The sequence below is a fragment of the Aptenodytes forsteri genome, unplaced genomic scaffold (genome assembly GCF_000699145.1).
Source record: "Aptenodytes forsteri isolate BGI_AS27 unplaced genomic scaffold, ASM69914v1 Scaffold137, whole genome shotgun sequence".
NCBI lineage: Eukaryota > Metazoa > Chordata > Aves > Sphenisciformes > Spheniscidae > Aptenodytes > Aptenodytes forsteri.
In genome coordinates, this window is record NW_008796221.1 from 4,201,964 (window position 1) to 4,219,187 (window position 17,224).

A 17,224-nucleotide genomic window follows, 5' to 3' on the forward strand; every position below is an offset into this window, starting at 1 on the left:
GACAACAGTATTACTAAAAAGCCGAGTTGCCTTTGCAGTAGGTGGAAGCAGGGAAGAGCACTCCTGTGGGTGCCCACCAGATGAACATGCTCCAAACTCCCAGCAACATCTGTCTGTCTGATTCATTTTACGTAGAGAAAATGGTTCTTTACTGCTGCTGTTTGGTATGGCAGTGCTCCCAAATTTCCCATGAATTAAGTGAGTTTTATAGCTCTGATATGGTCTGTCAGGCAATTGCGCAGGATTGCTTATTATGGTTGCAGTTGCATGTTCACATGGGTACTCAGGTATGCAATTATGGTACTTGAACCACATACAAAAGCAGGCATGGACAAGCACACAAACACTGTGCAAGGAATTTATGACAGCTGACTTATTCTACTGACACACACACAAACACAAAAACATCTCCTGCTTCTAGAAATCAAAGGGACATGAAGGTGCTCAAGAGTTCAGAAAAGCATTAGGAGTATGTTTCAAGACTGAATCCTTTTTGAACATTTTAAGCAATTTTAAAAATGGCTAAGAAAACACAGTATCTTCAACTGTTTTGTCAGCTTATATGAAAAGAGAAAAGCATGCAGGAGAGAAATCACATAGGGTTTTCCCAGTAAAAACACCTAACTTACAGCACCTAACTTTACAACAGTGAACAAGGAGTTTGTGAAGGCTGCGGAGTCAGTGTATTTACTAAATTTCTCTCTCACTCTTGGCATTGGATCTCTTCCTTCCTTGTTCTCCTGTTGCTTCCAGAGTCACTCAAAACCAAAACAAATAGCAAGAGATCTCTTTCACTGCTACCAAAAATGCCACCCCAAAATGCCTCTCTGATCACTGGGGAATACGGGAGGGACAGCTCTAACTGGTTTTGGCTCAAAGTAGTGAATTCCCTATGCCCACAGGGACCACAACTTAGACCTCTCTGTGAACAGCAAACGCACCACAGCTCCATCTTCGCAGCCCTGCCAGCCCCCCTGCGCCCTGCATGGGCCGTTGTCCGGTCCCCACCAGATTTCTTGGGAAGAAACAGGATGTTTTCAAGCACATCCCCGTAGCACCGAGTACTAGTACAGCTGGGGAGGAGTTGGGGCCACTTCCTACACAGCTACATCTGGGCTGTGTCCTGTTGTCCATCTGTCTGCCACCTGCCAGTGGCTTTTTACAGGGTGGTTCAAGCAGACCTTTTAGATACTGCAATGTAATTGTGAAAGAAGCATATGTTTGTTTTCTTGTCTTCTCCTTTGTTTTCCTGACTCCACAAGTTTTCCATTGATTTTAACAGCCAGAATTTCAAAAGGCTGAATGCCAATGTATTGTTGTGAACACCAAAACCAGATGTGCTTGCATATACTATGGGGACAATTAAAAAGACCCTTTGAAACTCTATTCTTGACAGCTTTGATCGGGAGAAAATAAAGAAGGTTTGCTAACTCGTCAAGTTTCCCCAGCTCCCACCCCAGCACTAATTATTTTAGTGTCAGAAAGTATGTAGTCCCAGCATGCAGCTCACATTGTAGCAGGGGAGAGGCCATACACGCGCATACTGAGGACAGCTCATGAAGTGTAATTTAATCTAAAGTTCTTTACAAACTGAGCCGCTCTTTTTGGTCTGTAGTGTCAATCTAAAAGGGAGAAGATTCAAACAAATACCAGGCCTTATTTGTGCCATATGAGAACTGAGTCTTAGACCTGAGGTGTTATAGATGCTCAAGTCACTGCAGCTTTCACTAATTCAAACAAGTAGATAAATACTTAAAAAAGCTCCTTTAGCATTCCAGACATAAGGATAAATAAACAGAAATGGCAACATTTGGAGGAAATAATCAGTTTAGAACACAATGTGCAAACGTTGGCACTGGGAAGAGGATTCCTCCTGCTTGTAGCAGTACAGTAATATGGAGCGAGCTGTTAACCTTATTGATTATTGCAGACAAGAAGTTCAAGTATTAAATAAGAAGCAACAAAAAAAAAAAATCCATGTCTGTTTCTAACATTTCATTCTTCTGTTTCTTCAGATTCTCCACCCCTTTACCCAGGAAGGTCCAGACCCTTGGCCTCAGCCCAAGAGCCACGCATTGTTCTGGCTCCACAAAGCACCCAGAAGATTGCTCCAAACAAGTGGCTGGAAACCTCCTGGCATGGCCCAGGTGCTACACTGTCTTCTCCTTTGGATAGACAGCAGGAGGGCAGCCATCATAAATATTCTCAGCAGGGACCTTGTAGACTCTCAGGATCAGGAGACATAAAGAGTATCTTGAATCCAATCAGTGTCTCATGCAAGTGACAAAGATAAATCAGCAACACAAGCAGATTGACTGTAATAATGTCAAGCTCCCGCTTCAGAAACAGTCGTCCATCATACTTTCCACCCCAAAACAGTCTGCTGGTGGTACATGTATATTCTTTCCCACTCTTCCAAATTTTCAACAATATTCCTGATTCCAACTAAAAAACTCCATTAGTCTTCAAAAGCTATTTCTGACTTGTGTGTTATAACACAATTTTCTGCTTATGACACAGTAAGAGATGACAATGTTTCAAAGATCACTGGGATTGTTTACAAGTGTGTGTGTCTGGGAAGAAGAGGAAGACAGATCAAAAGTGAGACCTTTTTATGTCTAGACATTTCTGCATGAATAAACATCGTTATGGTGAAATGCACATCTGCATGAAGGGTAAATTCTGTATGATTGTATTCACACAGGGTGAAATTCATCTCCTTGTCTGAACTTGTCCAAAGGTCTTTGCATAGCTTTAACCTCTCAAAATGCTAACAAGTACAACAAGCTTGCATGCCTGTTCTTAGCATGAAGGCAGAGCCTGGAAAACTTGAAACTATTAAGAATATAAATAAGAATAAAAGAGGGAGATGAGGGCAAAGCTTTCCAGTAAAAGAACAGGAATCATAAAAAAATTAAAATACTTTTTTCAGTAGTATTTTGTTGTTATATTTACTTGCCCTTATGTTACACCCTCCCATTGGTGCCAAAGCAGTAAAGCTGGGAAAACATCTACATTTTGAGTGCAACAGAAGTTTTTCACTCACGTGGTAAAGTAAGGTCTTTCATCATTGATGTTAATTATATTTATAGTCACTGTTTTAGATGAGCTGAGTCCGTCTGGATCTGTCACTGTTATATTTAAAAAGTAGCTGTTAAATAAGAAAACAAAACAAGAATCGTTCTGTGGCTATGTAGGAAAACATTTCTCTGCCTACTGTAAGCTAATAGACCACGTGAATAAAATACATTCTCACCAATGTGGATCTTTCTCATAATCCAACTCTTTTGTAGAAAAAATGGCTCCGCTTTCCAAGACCAAGAATGGCACTGGTGCAGGGAGCAGTGAATACTGAAATGAAGAGAGCAAGAAATTAGTCTTTGTATTCATTCCTTGCCTTGTAAAATGGGCCAAATTATAGTACAGTATTTGCCTCAAAACTTTGCATATTGAAACATGCTGACATACAGATGCCAGCACAAGCCTTGATCATTGGAGCTGAAGTAGCTCAAACTTGGTCGTACATGCTTTGCTTGACAGCCAGTGGAGAGTCACAGACATTGAACTACATTAAAGCCCACACTATTCTCTACCTCTGCGAACTCCAGCTCTGCAATGAGAATTTAACATAGAGGTCAGCCAGCAGAAACACAGTGCGGGAGGCAAAAATCAGCTTTGTACAAAGGAGAAGAGAGAGAAGAAGGGGTGAGGCTGGATTTGGGGGGCATAAGATACACCGTGCAGGAGGCAGTGAAGTTTAGGGGTCCAGATGATGGGAGAGGCCAAGGAGGGGAGAGTGGACTTTCACGGAGTACGTGAGGGTGTGAGGCTGAAAGGTGTTCACAACAGCTTGGTGTTAATGCAGCTGTTCAGCAGTGGCATGTAGCAGCTGCCGCTTTGTGCATTGCACAACACAAATGGGTACTGCACCAGTGCATGGGTGTGGGAGGGAGCTGAGCACCCTGACACCCTACACAGTAGGGAGAAAGGCAGCACCCTGATCCCCATGGCTGCAGGGTAGCTACCACATGCCCACCACATCCTCCCTGCTATCATCCACATGCCTCTGCCAGGCCATCACAAATAAGCCCTCAAGGACATTTCCTTTGCTAGTGCAGGTGCTAATAATACTCATAAAGTCTGAAGTATGCAACAACAGATGGTCATGCACCGTACAAGTAATCTGCAAAATCCACTGAGCAGATCTGTCCAGGGGATGCAACTGCTCTCGTGTTACTTTTTGGAAAAAAACAGGAGGTACAGAGAGCTGAGTGAAACAACTTGCCTCCCACAATGATAGATTTAATTGAAATTGCTTTAAAAAAGCAGGTAGGTGATTACAATTCTTTTAACAATTTTTTTGCCAGTTGACCTTTCTAAGTTCCCTCTCCAGATTATTATTTTACCTGTTGCCCAGCATTTCTATATTTGCAGCATCTTATTACGCCTGAGTTTCATCAGGGGTTAGAAGGCATGTGGAACTCACTGCCGTTGCTTTCAGAAACAAAGCAGAGCTAAACCCCAGGCCTCTGCTTCCCTCCTCACCAGCTTGGGTTTGGTGGTTTGACTGGGCAAAGCCTCAGGATGGACTTCAAGGTAATTGTGCTCTTGAATAATGCTACACATTGAAGTAGCATCTTCAGGTTCAGTTCTTGAATGTGCTGTCCTTTATAAAGCCAAAGCCAATAAAGAAAGCTACAACACAATTCTTAGGTAAGTGCAGTTACTTTTCCCCTGTTTGCAAACAAACTTATCACTTTCCAGAAATTTTTGCTGATACCAAGAGTATTTTCAGATCAACTAACACATTTTCTTAACTGAAGGTCACAGTTTGCCCTGGGATTGTCAAAAAGCTGAGATTCAGTTGCCTTGTAAGCAATTTCCTTACTGTCTCATTTAAAAGAATTTACATTGCGATACAGAAGGTTAAAACTTTTATTTACTTTTAGTCACTCTCATCTACAAGAAATGTTTTGCAAGCCATTTTTTTTTTTTAAAAAGAGACACAATTTCTTCTGTATCTCTGATTAACTATATCAAATACTGCCTTCAATATCCCTTAATTTTGGAGGGCTGAGAACTCAAAATACAATTTGTGTCCAAATATTGAGGCAGGGTTTTCTTAGTTTATTATTGAAAATGCTTCTTTTTTCCTGACTAAACCTTTTCCTGTGTTCCTGATAAGGAAGGCATTTGTTGAAAGATGCTGGCAATTAGCATTTCAGATACAGTGGATTATATCATCCCTGGGTTTTTTTCTTTAACACAACTTACATTGAGTTCAGCATTTTCAGGATCAGCTGCATCGACTTGGTAAATGCATTCCGGAGGTGCTCCTTCCAAGACATAGATCGCTACAGCTGCATGGATATAAGTGTACTCAGTGTTAATTGGGTAAGAATAAAGGACACGGTAGCAAACATACTGATACACTGAAGCTGTCCAGATGCCTGCTGCGTCTTCTCACTTCACAAGTGTAATTCCAAAATCATCACAAATACTCAAAAGATAAAAAGAAACCAATTGCATATCTGTAAACAGGCAACCATCACTGTGAGTTGCAATATGAATTATGCCTTCAGGAGAAAGATTGATCTTTACATACGGTCTATCTTGAGCTGCTCACAGGGTGTGGAGTAAAATGATGCATTTGGGCTACACCTGTGTCTTTCTTTACTATGCAGATGGGGAGAACGTAGCCCTGTGCTAGGTCCTCATCGCCATCCCCTCCCTGTCCACCCCCTGTCCCCTGCCAGGAGGCCTCAGAGCCTTTCCTCTTCATTTCTGCTTTTCCTTTACACCTGCGAGGTGAATAAATAGTGGATGGTCTGCACTGACTTAAATTTTTGCCTTATTAAGGGTGCTAATTCAGTGCAAGGTGTATTTCTTTTCATGCCAGAATTCTCACAGCTGGGCCATCCCGTACTGGGCCACTGGCAACAGGCTTAGCTCTCCTTGGGTATAGTGATTAACAGAACAACAGATCTTTAGATCACATTATTTGCTTTATGCCCTTTTTTGTCTGCTGGACCCGCTGTTTCTGGACTATTAATTTCCACTGTGACCCCTGCTGACTGCTGCTTCTCATCAAAGCAGTGGGAATACCAGAGCAGCATAATGAGTTGTTCCCAGAGGACAACAGTATGAATATAAAGTTTAATGAGAGGGAGATGCTTTCTCATAACCAGCGAATGCGCAATTAGCGTCTAATTGTAGCTGGTACTGTTAACTAAAGCCACACAGTTAGACAGATCAGACATCTGTGCTCACCAATTTATGGCAGCTCTAGCTGAGCACTAAGCTGATGCACTTATTTGTAACAAGCTCCCACGTAGAGTGTGTTTCATGCTGTGCCGATCCCCTGAAGTGTCACATTTAATTATTATTAGATTCCAGCAGCACCCATGATATGCAAGACACCAGCTATACTGAGAAGATGACACAGACTCTTCCCTAGGGGAAGCTAATTTGCTTTACAAGCTAAGTATTGTATGGAAGCAGGAATGTCAATGTGCTTCGGAGGCATTAGTGAAGCAGGCTGGATTTGAGTGGGCCTGGGCTGAACCTGTCCGGGCAGACAAGCCCTGCCCTCTGCAGCAGACAGAAGTCGAGGCTGCAGCCACGCTGCACCACTGACCACTCCAAGGGCTGTGAGTCACAGCCTACGTAACGCTGCTGCTAGTCCAGAACTGGGGAGGGGTCTGCAGCCAGCTCCGAATACTTACCACAAACACTCACAGTTTGATATTTTTGGGTAGAAAAAAAAAATTGAATATTGAATTATTGAATGCTCTTCCATACAGTGCTGTTAGAATATCAAGACTTCAAACAGGATCTCAGTACCTCATGAAATAATAAGAGCATATTTTTATTTACTACCTGAACTGTTCTGTCTGTGTGTGAACACATAATAAATACACTGCTATACTCTGTCACCTCGTGGTACAATTTTTCCAGGTTCCTCTCATGAGTAAATAAACAAAGTAAGATTGCTCAGAGAGTAAGACAATTATTTCCTGTCCTTATTGATGGCGTTGTCACTCGTATTAGGTACTGCATGGCATGCAAAGCCTGCACTGACAGCCGGGGTCCAGACACTCCAGCCTCATTCCTAAGGCTACTGCAAACTCCTCCCTGTTGCACCTTTGCCAGTGGTCTGAAAGTAAACCTGGTTAAGGCCATCTGTCCCACGCGGGAGACAGAACTCTCTACCTCTTTCCATTTGCACCACCATAGATCACAATCTTTGAGATCTCACTCTTCAAACTGATTTTCCACTTACTCTCTCATGTGCAGGTGCAAATGCAATATGCAGGTGTAAAACAGTGACAGACCAATGTTTTTATTGTTTTCCCTCAGAAATTCTTGCACATATACAATATACACTAAGTTAAATTTATCTTGCTTCTCCAAATCAGTCCAGTTTTCAACAAACTACTGAAACATGTACCCATACTCAGTGGTTATATCCCCAGCAAACTTCAGGTTTCTAATACATACCTCTAGGTAGGTATTCATCTCATTAAAAAAAATCATATATATTTATTAGTATAAAAACCTTTTTTTTCTTATAATTCTTCAGGTGCCTTAAAATGGTTAAATCATTTTTAGTCAAAGCTTCAAGAAAACTAAAAGGGCATTTCCAGAGATGAAGCATACAAAATATTTGTGTAAAATAAAGCTCTGATAAAAACAGTGTCCTATTTCTCCCTTGTTTTCCTAAAGGAAAATGCTTAGACCACTTCAGCTACAGGCACTGTATGCAGCTATAGTTTTTTTTAATCTGATGTCATTTATTCAAGTATTGTTCTTTTCAAATACCACCACTATCTTACTTTGAATTGCCATATTTCCTCGAAATACAGGACGTTCATTTTTATCTGTTACTTGGACTGTTAGTATGTTAAGATCAGTTCTCCCAGTTGTGTCTTCAACAAAAATCTGTAAATCAAAGCTCTTTGGCATAGTTTCATAATCTAGGACAGGGTTTCCAGTGGTAACAACCTGAAAAGGAAAAATTATTATTAGCACATGATGCAAGAGTTGTAAGTTATAGTCTATACGAGTGAATACAAGTGAAGGAACACTCTCCATCAGTAAGCAGCGAATATTTTACATCATCTTCTACTTGCTGGCACATTTCTTGTCAGTGGCAGAAATGTGAGAAAAAGAGAGTGGAAAGACCAAAATGTTGTGGCTTCATGGAGCAACTCAAGGACTTCTTGTGTGAGTGACAGTTTGAGGAGGAGAAAGTCTGGAAGGAGCTGTCCTGCCTCACAGGCAATGCTTTGCCTTCAAGGCCAGGACTACATCTTGCAGGTACTTGTCTGTGCCAAGTCCTCACCTTTCCACACCAAGCTCCAGGAGCAGTCGAGGTGTGATGAGACTGAAAACTGGGAGGAAGCCCTGCAAGACGCAAGGGCAGCTTCACTATTTCTATGAGTCAGGAGCACGAGGGGGAAGACCTTTTACTTGCAATAAGGAGTGTGGGGGCAGGGGACTATATAGTCTAGCAGGTACCAGTCCCTTCCTTGTATAAGCTGCGTCTGGGAGAAGACTTGCAGGAAACCAAAGAAAGGGGGGAGCTGCACGAGCACACTGTATGAGAGAGGGACCAGAACTGTTTGGTGAAAATGTTGAACTAATTAAAAAATAACATAGGCCTTAAGGCAAACGTTTGCTTTGGGGACTTCCAGCTCTGCACATCACCTCTTAACACAGAAGATGTACAAGCACAAGACTGACATTCCATGAAAAAACATTAAATACATTCATTCTGGATTTAGGATGAGTCCAGAGCAACAGCAGGATGCTGAAAGTTGTATGCCACTGTTGTGGTTTAAACCCAGTTGGCAGCTAAGCACCACACAGCCCCTCGCTCACCCTCCCTCCCTCAAGTGGGATGGGGGAGAGAATCAGAAGAGCAAAAGCAAGAAAACTCGTGGGTTGAGATAAGAACAGTTTAATAATTAAAATTAATAATAATAATAATAAAAATTGTAATGGAAAGTAAAACAACAAGAGAGAGAGAGAAAAACAAAATAAAACCAAGGAAAGGAAAAAAAATTGATGCAACCGCTCACCACCCACCGACCGATGACCAGTCAGTCCCCGACCAGCGATTGCTGCCCCCCAGCCAACTCCTCCCAGCTTAAAGGAAAAAAAATTGATGCAACCGCTCACCACCCACCGACCGATGACCAGTCAGTCCCCGACCAGCGATTGCTGCCCCCCAGCCAACTCCTCCCAGCTTATATACTGAGCATGACATCATATGGTATGGAATATCCCTTTGGTCAGTTTGGGTCAGCTGTCCTGGCTGTACTCCCTCCCAGCTTCTCGTGCACCTCCTCACTGGCAGAGCATGGGAAGCTGAAAAGTCCTTGACTTAGTATAAACACTGCTTAGCAACAACTAAAACATCAGTGTGTTACCACATTATTTTCATACTAAATCCAAAACACAGCACTATACCAGCTACTAGGACAATTAACTCCATCCCAGCTGAAACCAAGACAGCCGCGATATTCACTGCTGAAACTAATAAAGAAACAAGAACTTTCCTTTCTTGGACATGAAAGGAAAAGATGACTCTTAAAGTTGCTGCTAAAAAACTCTGAAGCTTGAACACCAGTAGCGGGGGTGCTGTGGAACTGGAGAAGGAGAAGAATTGGGGATCACAAGTGTGTGTGACAAGGAGTGTGTCAGTGTATTCAAAATACTGCAGAGTGGAGGAGCCTCGAGAGGATGCAGAAGGAGAACGATGAAATAAATCCTTGATTTTAGATGAGATGCCATGGCCAGAGGACAAATGCAAAAGTGATGTCAGCACAATTAGAAGACAGAAGCCAAAATAGAGCCAATTAACAAAGACAGTTGGAGGAGAGTGAACAGAAGCACAAATGTTTTATGCCTTCTGGTATGTCAAACAGCTGCTCTCTGGAACCTTGCGGATCTTTTTGTTACAATACTGTGTCCTGGATGGTCTCCTTCTCTCCTATATTGTGCAGATAGAAGTTTCCCATAAAAGTGATACTGACACAGAAAAAAACATTCTACAAAAGCTTGTAACACCAATGGGAAGGTTGCTCTCCAAATTGTATGTTTGCTGGAGATCTAAATACAGTAAACAAATGCAATGAATTCAAAATTAGAAACTGTCCAATTCTAAGCAGAAATTATGTGCTCTGGGGACTACCCCTCCAGTTCACAGCCAAATATTTTCATTGGTGGTGTAACTACAGCCAGACTGCCTAAAAACACATCTTCCACCCTCCTTTATAGAGAATTTGTAAGTGAAGATGTGAATCTAGACGGTCTCTTTGTAGGTTGCTTTTGAGAACAGCTTGCCACTGGCATAGGCTGTGAGCCACAGTTCACCTCTTCTCCAGGTAGGAGCAATCCTTACCAATAAAGGCAGCACTGTACACACTAGAAGCAGCTGCAGACTTTGTGAAAGGGGGTCTAGAGTCACCCCATAACTGTCTATCCCTCGTTCCACCTAAGAATTTTACTGCTGCCCCCTTCACTCCCAGGATGCAGAGGGAGCATCACTAACAGCATCAAGGTAGTTTCAGGCATCAGTATGTTTTCATGCATTCAACACATCTTCTGCCCATGGGATTCTTCAAACAAGTAAGGTAAGGAGGAATGGGCAGGGCTCAGATCTCAGAAACTGTGACTTTCTCAGAAATCTCAAAACATATCAAGAAATGTGATATTGCCTTGGCTTGCTGCAACAGGAGTAAATGTGCTTCATAAATACAGAAGAGCCTGTGCTAACAGGTACTTTGCTAATCTGCAAACCCCATAATTCATACATTAAATATTTCCTTTTTCTATATCTTAGCAAAGATTTAATGGCAATAAGTAGCGCTGAGGTATCTCATTTTGGATCACATTACTTTTGCAAAATATTGTACCAATCTGCTACCACATAGCATAAATAATTAAAAGTAGCAATGCTCATCAAATAAATGAACTAAGGACACTCGTGTATTTATCCTTCCTTTACAAGTTGTAATTAGCACTCAACTGCTAGTTTGCAGAATTTGTATGTAGCTTTCTTTATAATTTTCTCATGACTGATATTCACTGGCCCAACCTCTTTGTTTCAGTCCCTTGAGTGAGCTAGGAAACCCTGAAAACAACTAAAGCTCAAGGAAGACACACCAGGTTCTCACAGGCCATTCTGGTAATGGGGCTGTGGTATGAAATGGATATAAGCTGGCACTTTGGAAGAAGCACTCTCCAGCCTATACCTTTCTCGGCCATTCATTTTCATCTTTGTGTCACTCTCTGCACTGTGCTAGAACAAGAATTTCTCCATCATCCCTGCCATGAAAAAAATCAAGGAGAGACTTTTTATCTATTTGCAGGGTTATTTTTCCTCCAGATTAATTTGTCAGTCCCACTCAACAAGCACCAACATAAAATGCTTATGTTGCATAGTATAGAGATGGCATGGGACAGGAACAAGCAGGTATAGAAAAGGGCTTTGTTTTGCAGCAGAAGGGATAGCTTTAACTCAAAATGCCAAAATACAGCCTAGGAAAGGAGTCCCACATTATGAATTCTCTGTTTAGCAAAGCCAGCTTAAGGGACGTTTCCATTTCCATCTGCCTGTTACATCCCCTCAGCTGAGCCAGTTCAGGTGTTTGTGCAGCCACATGCTATGCTTCACAGGCAAAAGAGGGCTTTTTTGAGAGGCTTTTTTACCATTTCACTGATCTGGCTGGGAAGCAGCTAAAGAACCAGCAGAGCTGGCACAACTGAGCTTTGTACTCCGCCGGGAGGTGGGAACATGGGAACACGAGCAGCTCTCCCAGGCAGGTTGGATCAATGAGCCGCAACCGCCTGGGTTCACAGTCTTACTTTCCCCAAATTTTCTCCCAGAAACATCAGCAAAGAGAACAAGAAAGGAGCCCTTGTATCAGTTCTGTGAAAACCTGAACTTCCTTGGAAACACCCAGAAAAATGTATTCAAATTAACTTTGTAAGTCTCTACTCAGTGTCTATCCATATCTTTTGAAGACACTTCAGTGTCACTGTTCAGGCTCAGACATACAAGCAAGTTACAATGGGATGACAGGTTATCATGCGTCTGAACACTCATTGCCAGTGACAAATGTGAGCTAATAATTGCTAATTTATCCAGCAATGAAAATTACCCTGAAGTAATAGAAATTGCTTTGCATTTGACATAGGACAAGAGCATGCAATAGATAGAAATAGATCACAGATGTGCGGAAGTGTGATAACTTCTTACCTCAAGATAACTTCCTCATGTATCACAGCCTTCGTTCAGAATTAAATATGACTTTGATCTGACTCAGCTTACTTTATTTTGGAAGTGAGTCAAATTCATTTTAGTTCTAGGTGAGAGTGGCCAAACAGAAGCTGCATGTTGTTTAACTAAGCCACTTTAAATTCACAGTGACTTCATATAAATTCAGTTGAAAAACTATGGACAAATCCTCAAAACAGAAGCAGGTTCTATATGTCCTTCTTCACCTCTTATTTTCCAAAAATCACATTTTTTCTATCACAGAATAAATGGAATTATTGTGATAGGTGGGTTTTGCCTAGATGTAATTAAAAATTATAATCACTATTGCTACTCATTTGTCATATCTATTACAGCATGTCCAAATACTACCACAGTCTGCATTTGCAAGTCTTTTCTGGTTAAAAGATGAGTCACTGTACGCTGTCAGTGCTCAGTAATCCAGGAAACATCAGCCTACGTGACTGAACATTGCTCAAGCTAAACGTAAAACTCACCCTGTATTCAAGATCTCCTTTTGGTTCAATATCAAAAGCCTTTGTAAGTGGATTTGAATTTACTATGGTAGGTATTGCAACACCTTCAGAAGACAATGGAGAAACAGTTACATTAAAGGTATAAACTGAAACACCAGCTGCTGCATTTTCTTCAACAGTGGTTGTTGCAGGTAAGCCCTTAAGCAACTGGCTTCTTCTTCCTGCAAGATGAAAATGAATGTAAAATTACTTCTGGGAATCTTAGGCTAGCAGGAGCACACAGCTTGTGCCAAGAGCTTCCATTAATGAGCACAAAATGGCCTGATTCTCTTTTTGCTTATGAATGGTGGCATTGCACGGTAGTAAATCCAGTGCTAATGGCAAAAGAATCAATCTTTTCTCTAATTCAGTACTATACTATACATCTAGAGTGGCTGATGTTAAAGTAGTATTGCTACTGCATCGTTTGCCTTCATATATGCCTTTTTATAGAAGCAAAGAAACTGAATATGTTTCTATTATTTCATTTCACCCCCTGTGCTAATTGCTGCCTCTGTGCACTAATCACCTCAAAAAGCACCTTGAATCACACAGGGCTGGATGTTAAAGAAGCCATCTTTTTCGTGAATTACGCCATCTGCAGCGCCTATTTCCTCCTTTTTCCCTATTCTTATTCTTTCTAGCACAGCTATGTGCATGGCTGGCTCGTCAGTAGTGTGAGTTAGCTACAACTTTGGAATTTTGTGCTGTTGTGTCTTCTGCTTTGAGCATGGAAGAGCAACCTCCATTCCTTGGAGGAGATGCAAGCCCACAAAAGCATCCTACCATTCAAAACTGCCTGGAAGCAGCACAGAGCACTGTGACATCCAGCAGGTTTGCATGAGGTCCTTGTTTCTCAGTCAGACCTCTGGACTCCCCAGAACAAAACCTGTGTTTGCTCTGCTGTTTACCTTGTGGTTCTTATTATTTTAACAACGGCCTGTAGTGCTTTATCTCTTGAAGACTGTCTAGAAAACATAAATCAGGACATCCCTAACCTGGCAATGTACCTCAACATGAGACTATGGCAGGGCTGAATGTTGCTTGGGGGGGCTTCGCTGGCTTGTCCAAAACACTTGCCAAGAAAGCTGGCTGTGTTCAGTCAAACTTCCAACATACTGTGTGCCAAGACGGAGGCAGATACTGCTCACTCAAGGGTCTGGCCAGGCTGTTCACACACCAGCAATTACTGTAGCAAAAGCTCCATGAAGTCTTTATTTTTGCTGGGCAGCTGCAAGGTAAAAAGCTGCTTTGGGAACTCATCTGAGGCCATTAAGGCTGTAGCATGTTTCCAGCTGGATGCTCAGGCTCAGCCTGGAGCTTGGGAACGCAATGCCAAGGGGAAATCTGCTGCTTTGCAACATCTCTGTGGTGTGGGACAGAACCATCTCCCTTTGCCCCTTCTCATGTGGCTGGGGAAGGATGGCCCACATAAGCTACCAAAGAGGCACTCCATGCACTTCCAACTGCAGCAGGCTTTCTAATCTGGAGGGGGAGAGTTCAGCTCCAATACTTTCCAATGACATTAGAAGAAGCCTTAGTGACTTTTTCCCCAAACTATCAAAAAATCTTGTTTCCCTACATCCCTAGAAAAATTTTGGAGCATTTTGGAGATAGCCCACATATAGCCTTTGTGTGATAGACATTGCTCCTATTACTGGCCTCTCAAATAACAGTTCCCTATAGGATCAGAGAAGACTTAGGATCCCAGTGCCTTTGCTACATAAGAAGCAAAACTAATAGCAGTAGATGAGTCCACAAGACAAAGCATGGAGTCCTATGGTCTCCCCTCTTTCCGCATCCCACCCCAGGCGGCACTTGTCCTTGCAGTGTTTCCTGGAGCACTTCTTAGAGCAGCATGACTCCATCAGACATCTCCAGTTCTTCCTCTTGCAGCCTGTAAGACTCACTGCATTGTGGGGAGGAGAAGGAGGGAGCACAGGGGGTGTTGTTCACGTAACCAGCCATACTAGGCTATGGTGGGAGAGTTTGTCTCTGGGAAGACCTCTTCTGAGCACAGGGCCTCACTGGTAAGAGGCAGAGCTGAGGTGCTTCCCTGGAGCCTCTCCACAGCTGCATGGAGGTTCCCATGCTCCCACACTCCAGATACAGCAGGTCCATGGATCACTGATCTGGCTGGGATTACTCTGGTATTGATGGAAAAAAAAGCCTTGGAGATGCTCTGCAGGCGGGTGAGGTACAGGCTGGGATGTGGGAGACTGGTGAGGTGGGAACTGCCTGTAAGAGTTAATCTGAACAGGTCACACTGACACTCCGGTAGGACTGAGTTCAGCTGAGCTGTTCAGTTGAGCTGTTACTGATACTGATTTATGTCAGTGGAAGCAGGACCCGGTGAAGGACTGGGTTTTTATCAATGTTCTTATAGATTCTGGTAAACATCATCAACAAAAATTGCCCATGCAAATGAGACTGGGCTGAGAGGGGCTTCTGGGGATACATTTCCATAAATGGAGCTGAACTTCGAATATAATCTCCTGTGGACAGTACCTGACGAATCCAGTTCCCTCAGCAAGCCACTGTTCATTAATGGAAACCATTCATAAAATCCATTAAATCATTCATAACATTTAGAAATGTAGAAAGAAAGGAGTTGCTATTTTTATATTATCTTGAAAGATTTCATTGACTGTTTATTCAGGATTTGTCTTTCTAAATCACAAGTTCTTACTTCTTGCTCTTTATTTTTAACTGAAATTTTCAGTACTGCATCTAAATGGCTTCTTCTTCTTCCAACTGATTTTACAAAAGCCCTCCTTACATATTCACAAGTCCTTGCTTACCTCCTTACTTTGGAGAGCAAAACATGCCTGAAGCAATTTAGTACATTATTTATCAGAATTACCAACCCCAAACATTGACAAATGCTGAGTCCAAGACAGAGCAATCATGAAACTGGCTTTGAGAAGTATATGTATATTTAAGTCTTATTTGTCTGTGATTTGTTAGTCTTTAGAGCGTGCTTCAGTCACACCTTCAACCTTTTCTCTCTCCACAACCATGCAGGTTAGAAAAACACTATTTTTCAAGGAAAGCTGAGATTCACATGCAGTGTCTTGACCACAGTTTCAGGGACATTAGGAAAACCACTAAATACTGACAGGTTCCTGAGGGTTGGCAGAACTCTTTCAGTTCCTTGAGTGCAAAGTGACGCTACCTGAGCAGCTAGCTTACTACAAGCAACACCAAGTGCTCCATGAGCCACACAGACTGCAGTTTGAAGATCTACTTTACGTTGCTAACGTGCACGTATTCATATTGGCAAATCTCCCACATTTTTACGCTGGGCAAAGATAGTGAAATTACCTTACTAATATTCTCCACAAGTGTTTTCCTGTGTGGTCCTGTTTGGTTGTTTGTTTTACTTCATTGAAGAGAAATGTTATCAATATTTGAAAGGAGAATACTGGAGTATTAATACTAGATATTATTTCTTGGAGAGCTGACCTCCTTTCCCACTCCAACACTGTCACACTGAGCAGTGGCTATTGCACATGAAGTGCCTCATCCAGCAAAGCGTCTTAGCAAGGAGTCATATTCTCTTCTTCATTATACTGCTGTAACCACAGAGCTCAATCTATTTCAGTAGGAAAATAATTGTTACTTGATTTTTTCCATCTGTGTCTGATCCCTAAATATGTATTATAAAGCTCCCAAGAGAAAGTATAACAGCCAACAGTGTTCTAATTTTAGCAGTGTAATGAAATCATGTTCTTACCAGATACTACTCCCAGCAAAATGAGGAGAAGGAGCATGCTCTTCATCATCTGTACGACCCTGTTCTTCATGTTCCCAGGATGCAAACTGAAGGAAGATCATGGTATGTTTTCCTAGTTTACATGAGCTCCACCTAAATTTTTCCTCTTTGTCATGTTGTGGAGTGAGAAATGAAACAAAGGACCCGTGTCTCTAAGGGAGTTCTAAACACTGTCAGCTTGTTTGCTTGTCAGAGAACTGCTCCTTGCTGACACTCCACCCACAGACCTGGGCCACACTTGAGAAAACAATCATTAATAGTCCTTTGACTGCAATCATCTTATTTATTGAAGCATTATCAAAAGAATCTAGTAAGTTCTAAATCTGGAAATACTGTGCTGCTTTCATCGCTCTGGCAAATGAGGTGCTCTCTTCACGCACCATCAAATACTCATTCTATCTTACTTAAACCAAGAACCTGAAGTTTTCTCATTTCTCTGGGCATCAGAGAAATATTCAGACCACACACACTGCATACCTGGAGGTAAGATTGCAGCATATGTACATGATCATAGAATCATAGAATCATTAAGGTTGGAAAAGACCTCTAAGATCATCGAGTCCAACCATCAACCCAACACCACCATGCCCACTAAACCATGTCCCTAAGCACCTCATCAACACGTCTTTTAAATACCTCCAGGGATGG

General features: G+C 42.1%; 2 protein-coding genes across 3 annotated transcripts in view; one reads left to right on the forward strand and one right to left on the reverse strand.

The window, feature by feature from the left end:
- The window catches only part of SYPL1 (synaptophysin like 1), a 56,727-nt gene extending 53,671 nt beyond the window's left edge, over positions 1 to 3,056 (forward strand). For both annotated transcript variants that reach the window (XM_009289040.2, XM_019474589.1), the window contains exon 6: positions 2,016 to 3,056. In XM_009289040.2, coding sequence (XP_009287315.1) covers positions 2,016 to 2,175 — 160 coding nt within the window. In that variant the 3' untranslated portion in view covers positions 2,176 to 3,056. The remainder of the gene's footprint in view (positions 1 to 2,015) is intronic.
- Positions 1 to 17,224, reverse strand: part of CDHR3 (cadherin related family member 3) — a 64,620-nt gene that overhangs the window by 29,138 nt on the left and 18,258 nt on the right. Inside the window, 5 exon segments of the mRNA XM_019474587.1 lie at positions 3,047 to 3,151; positions 3,257 to 3,351; positions 5,275 to 5,360; positions 7,836 to 8,004; positions 12,784 to 12,983. Coding sequence (XP_019330132.1) covers positions 3,047 to 3,151; positions 3,257 to 3,351; positions 5,275 to 5,360; positions 7,836 to 8,004; positions 12,784 to 12,983 — 655 coding nt within the window.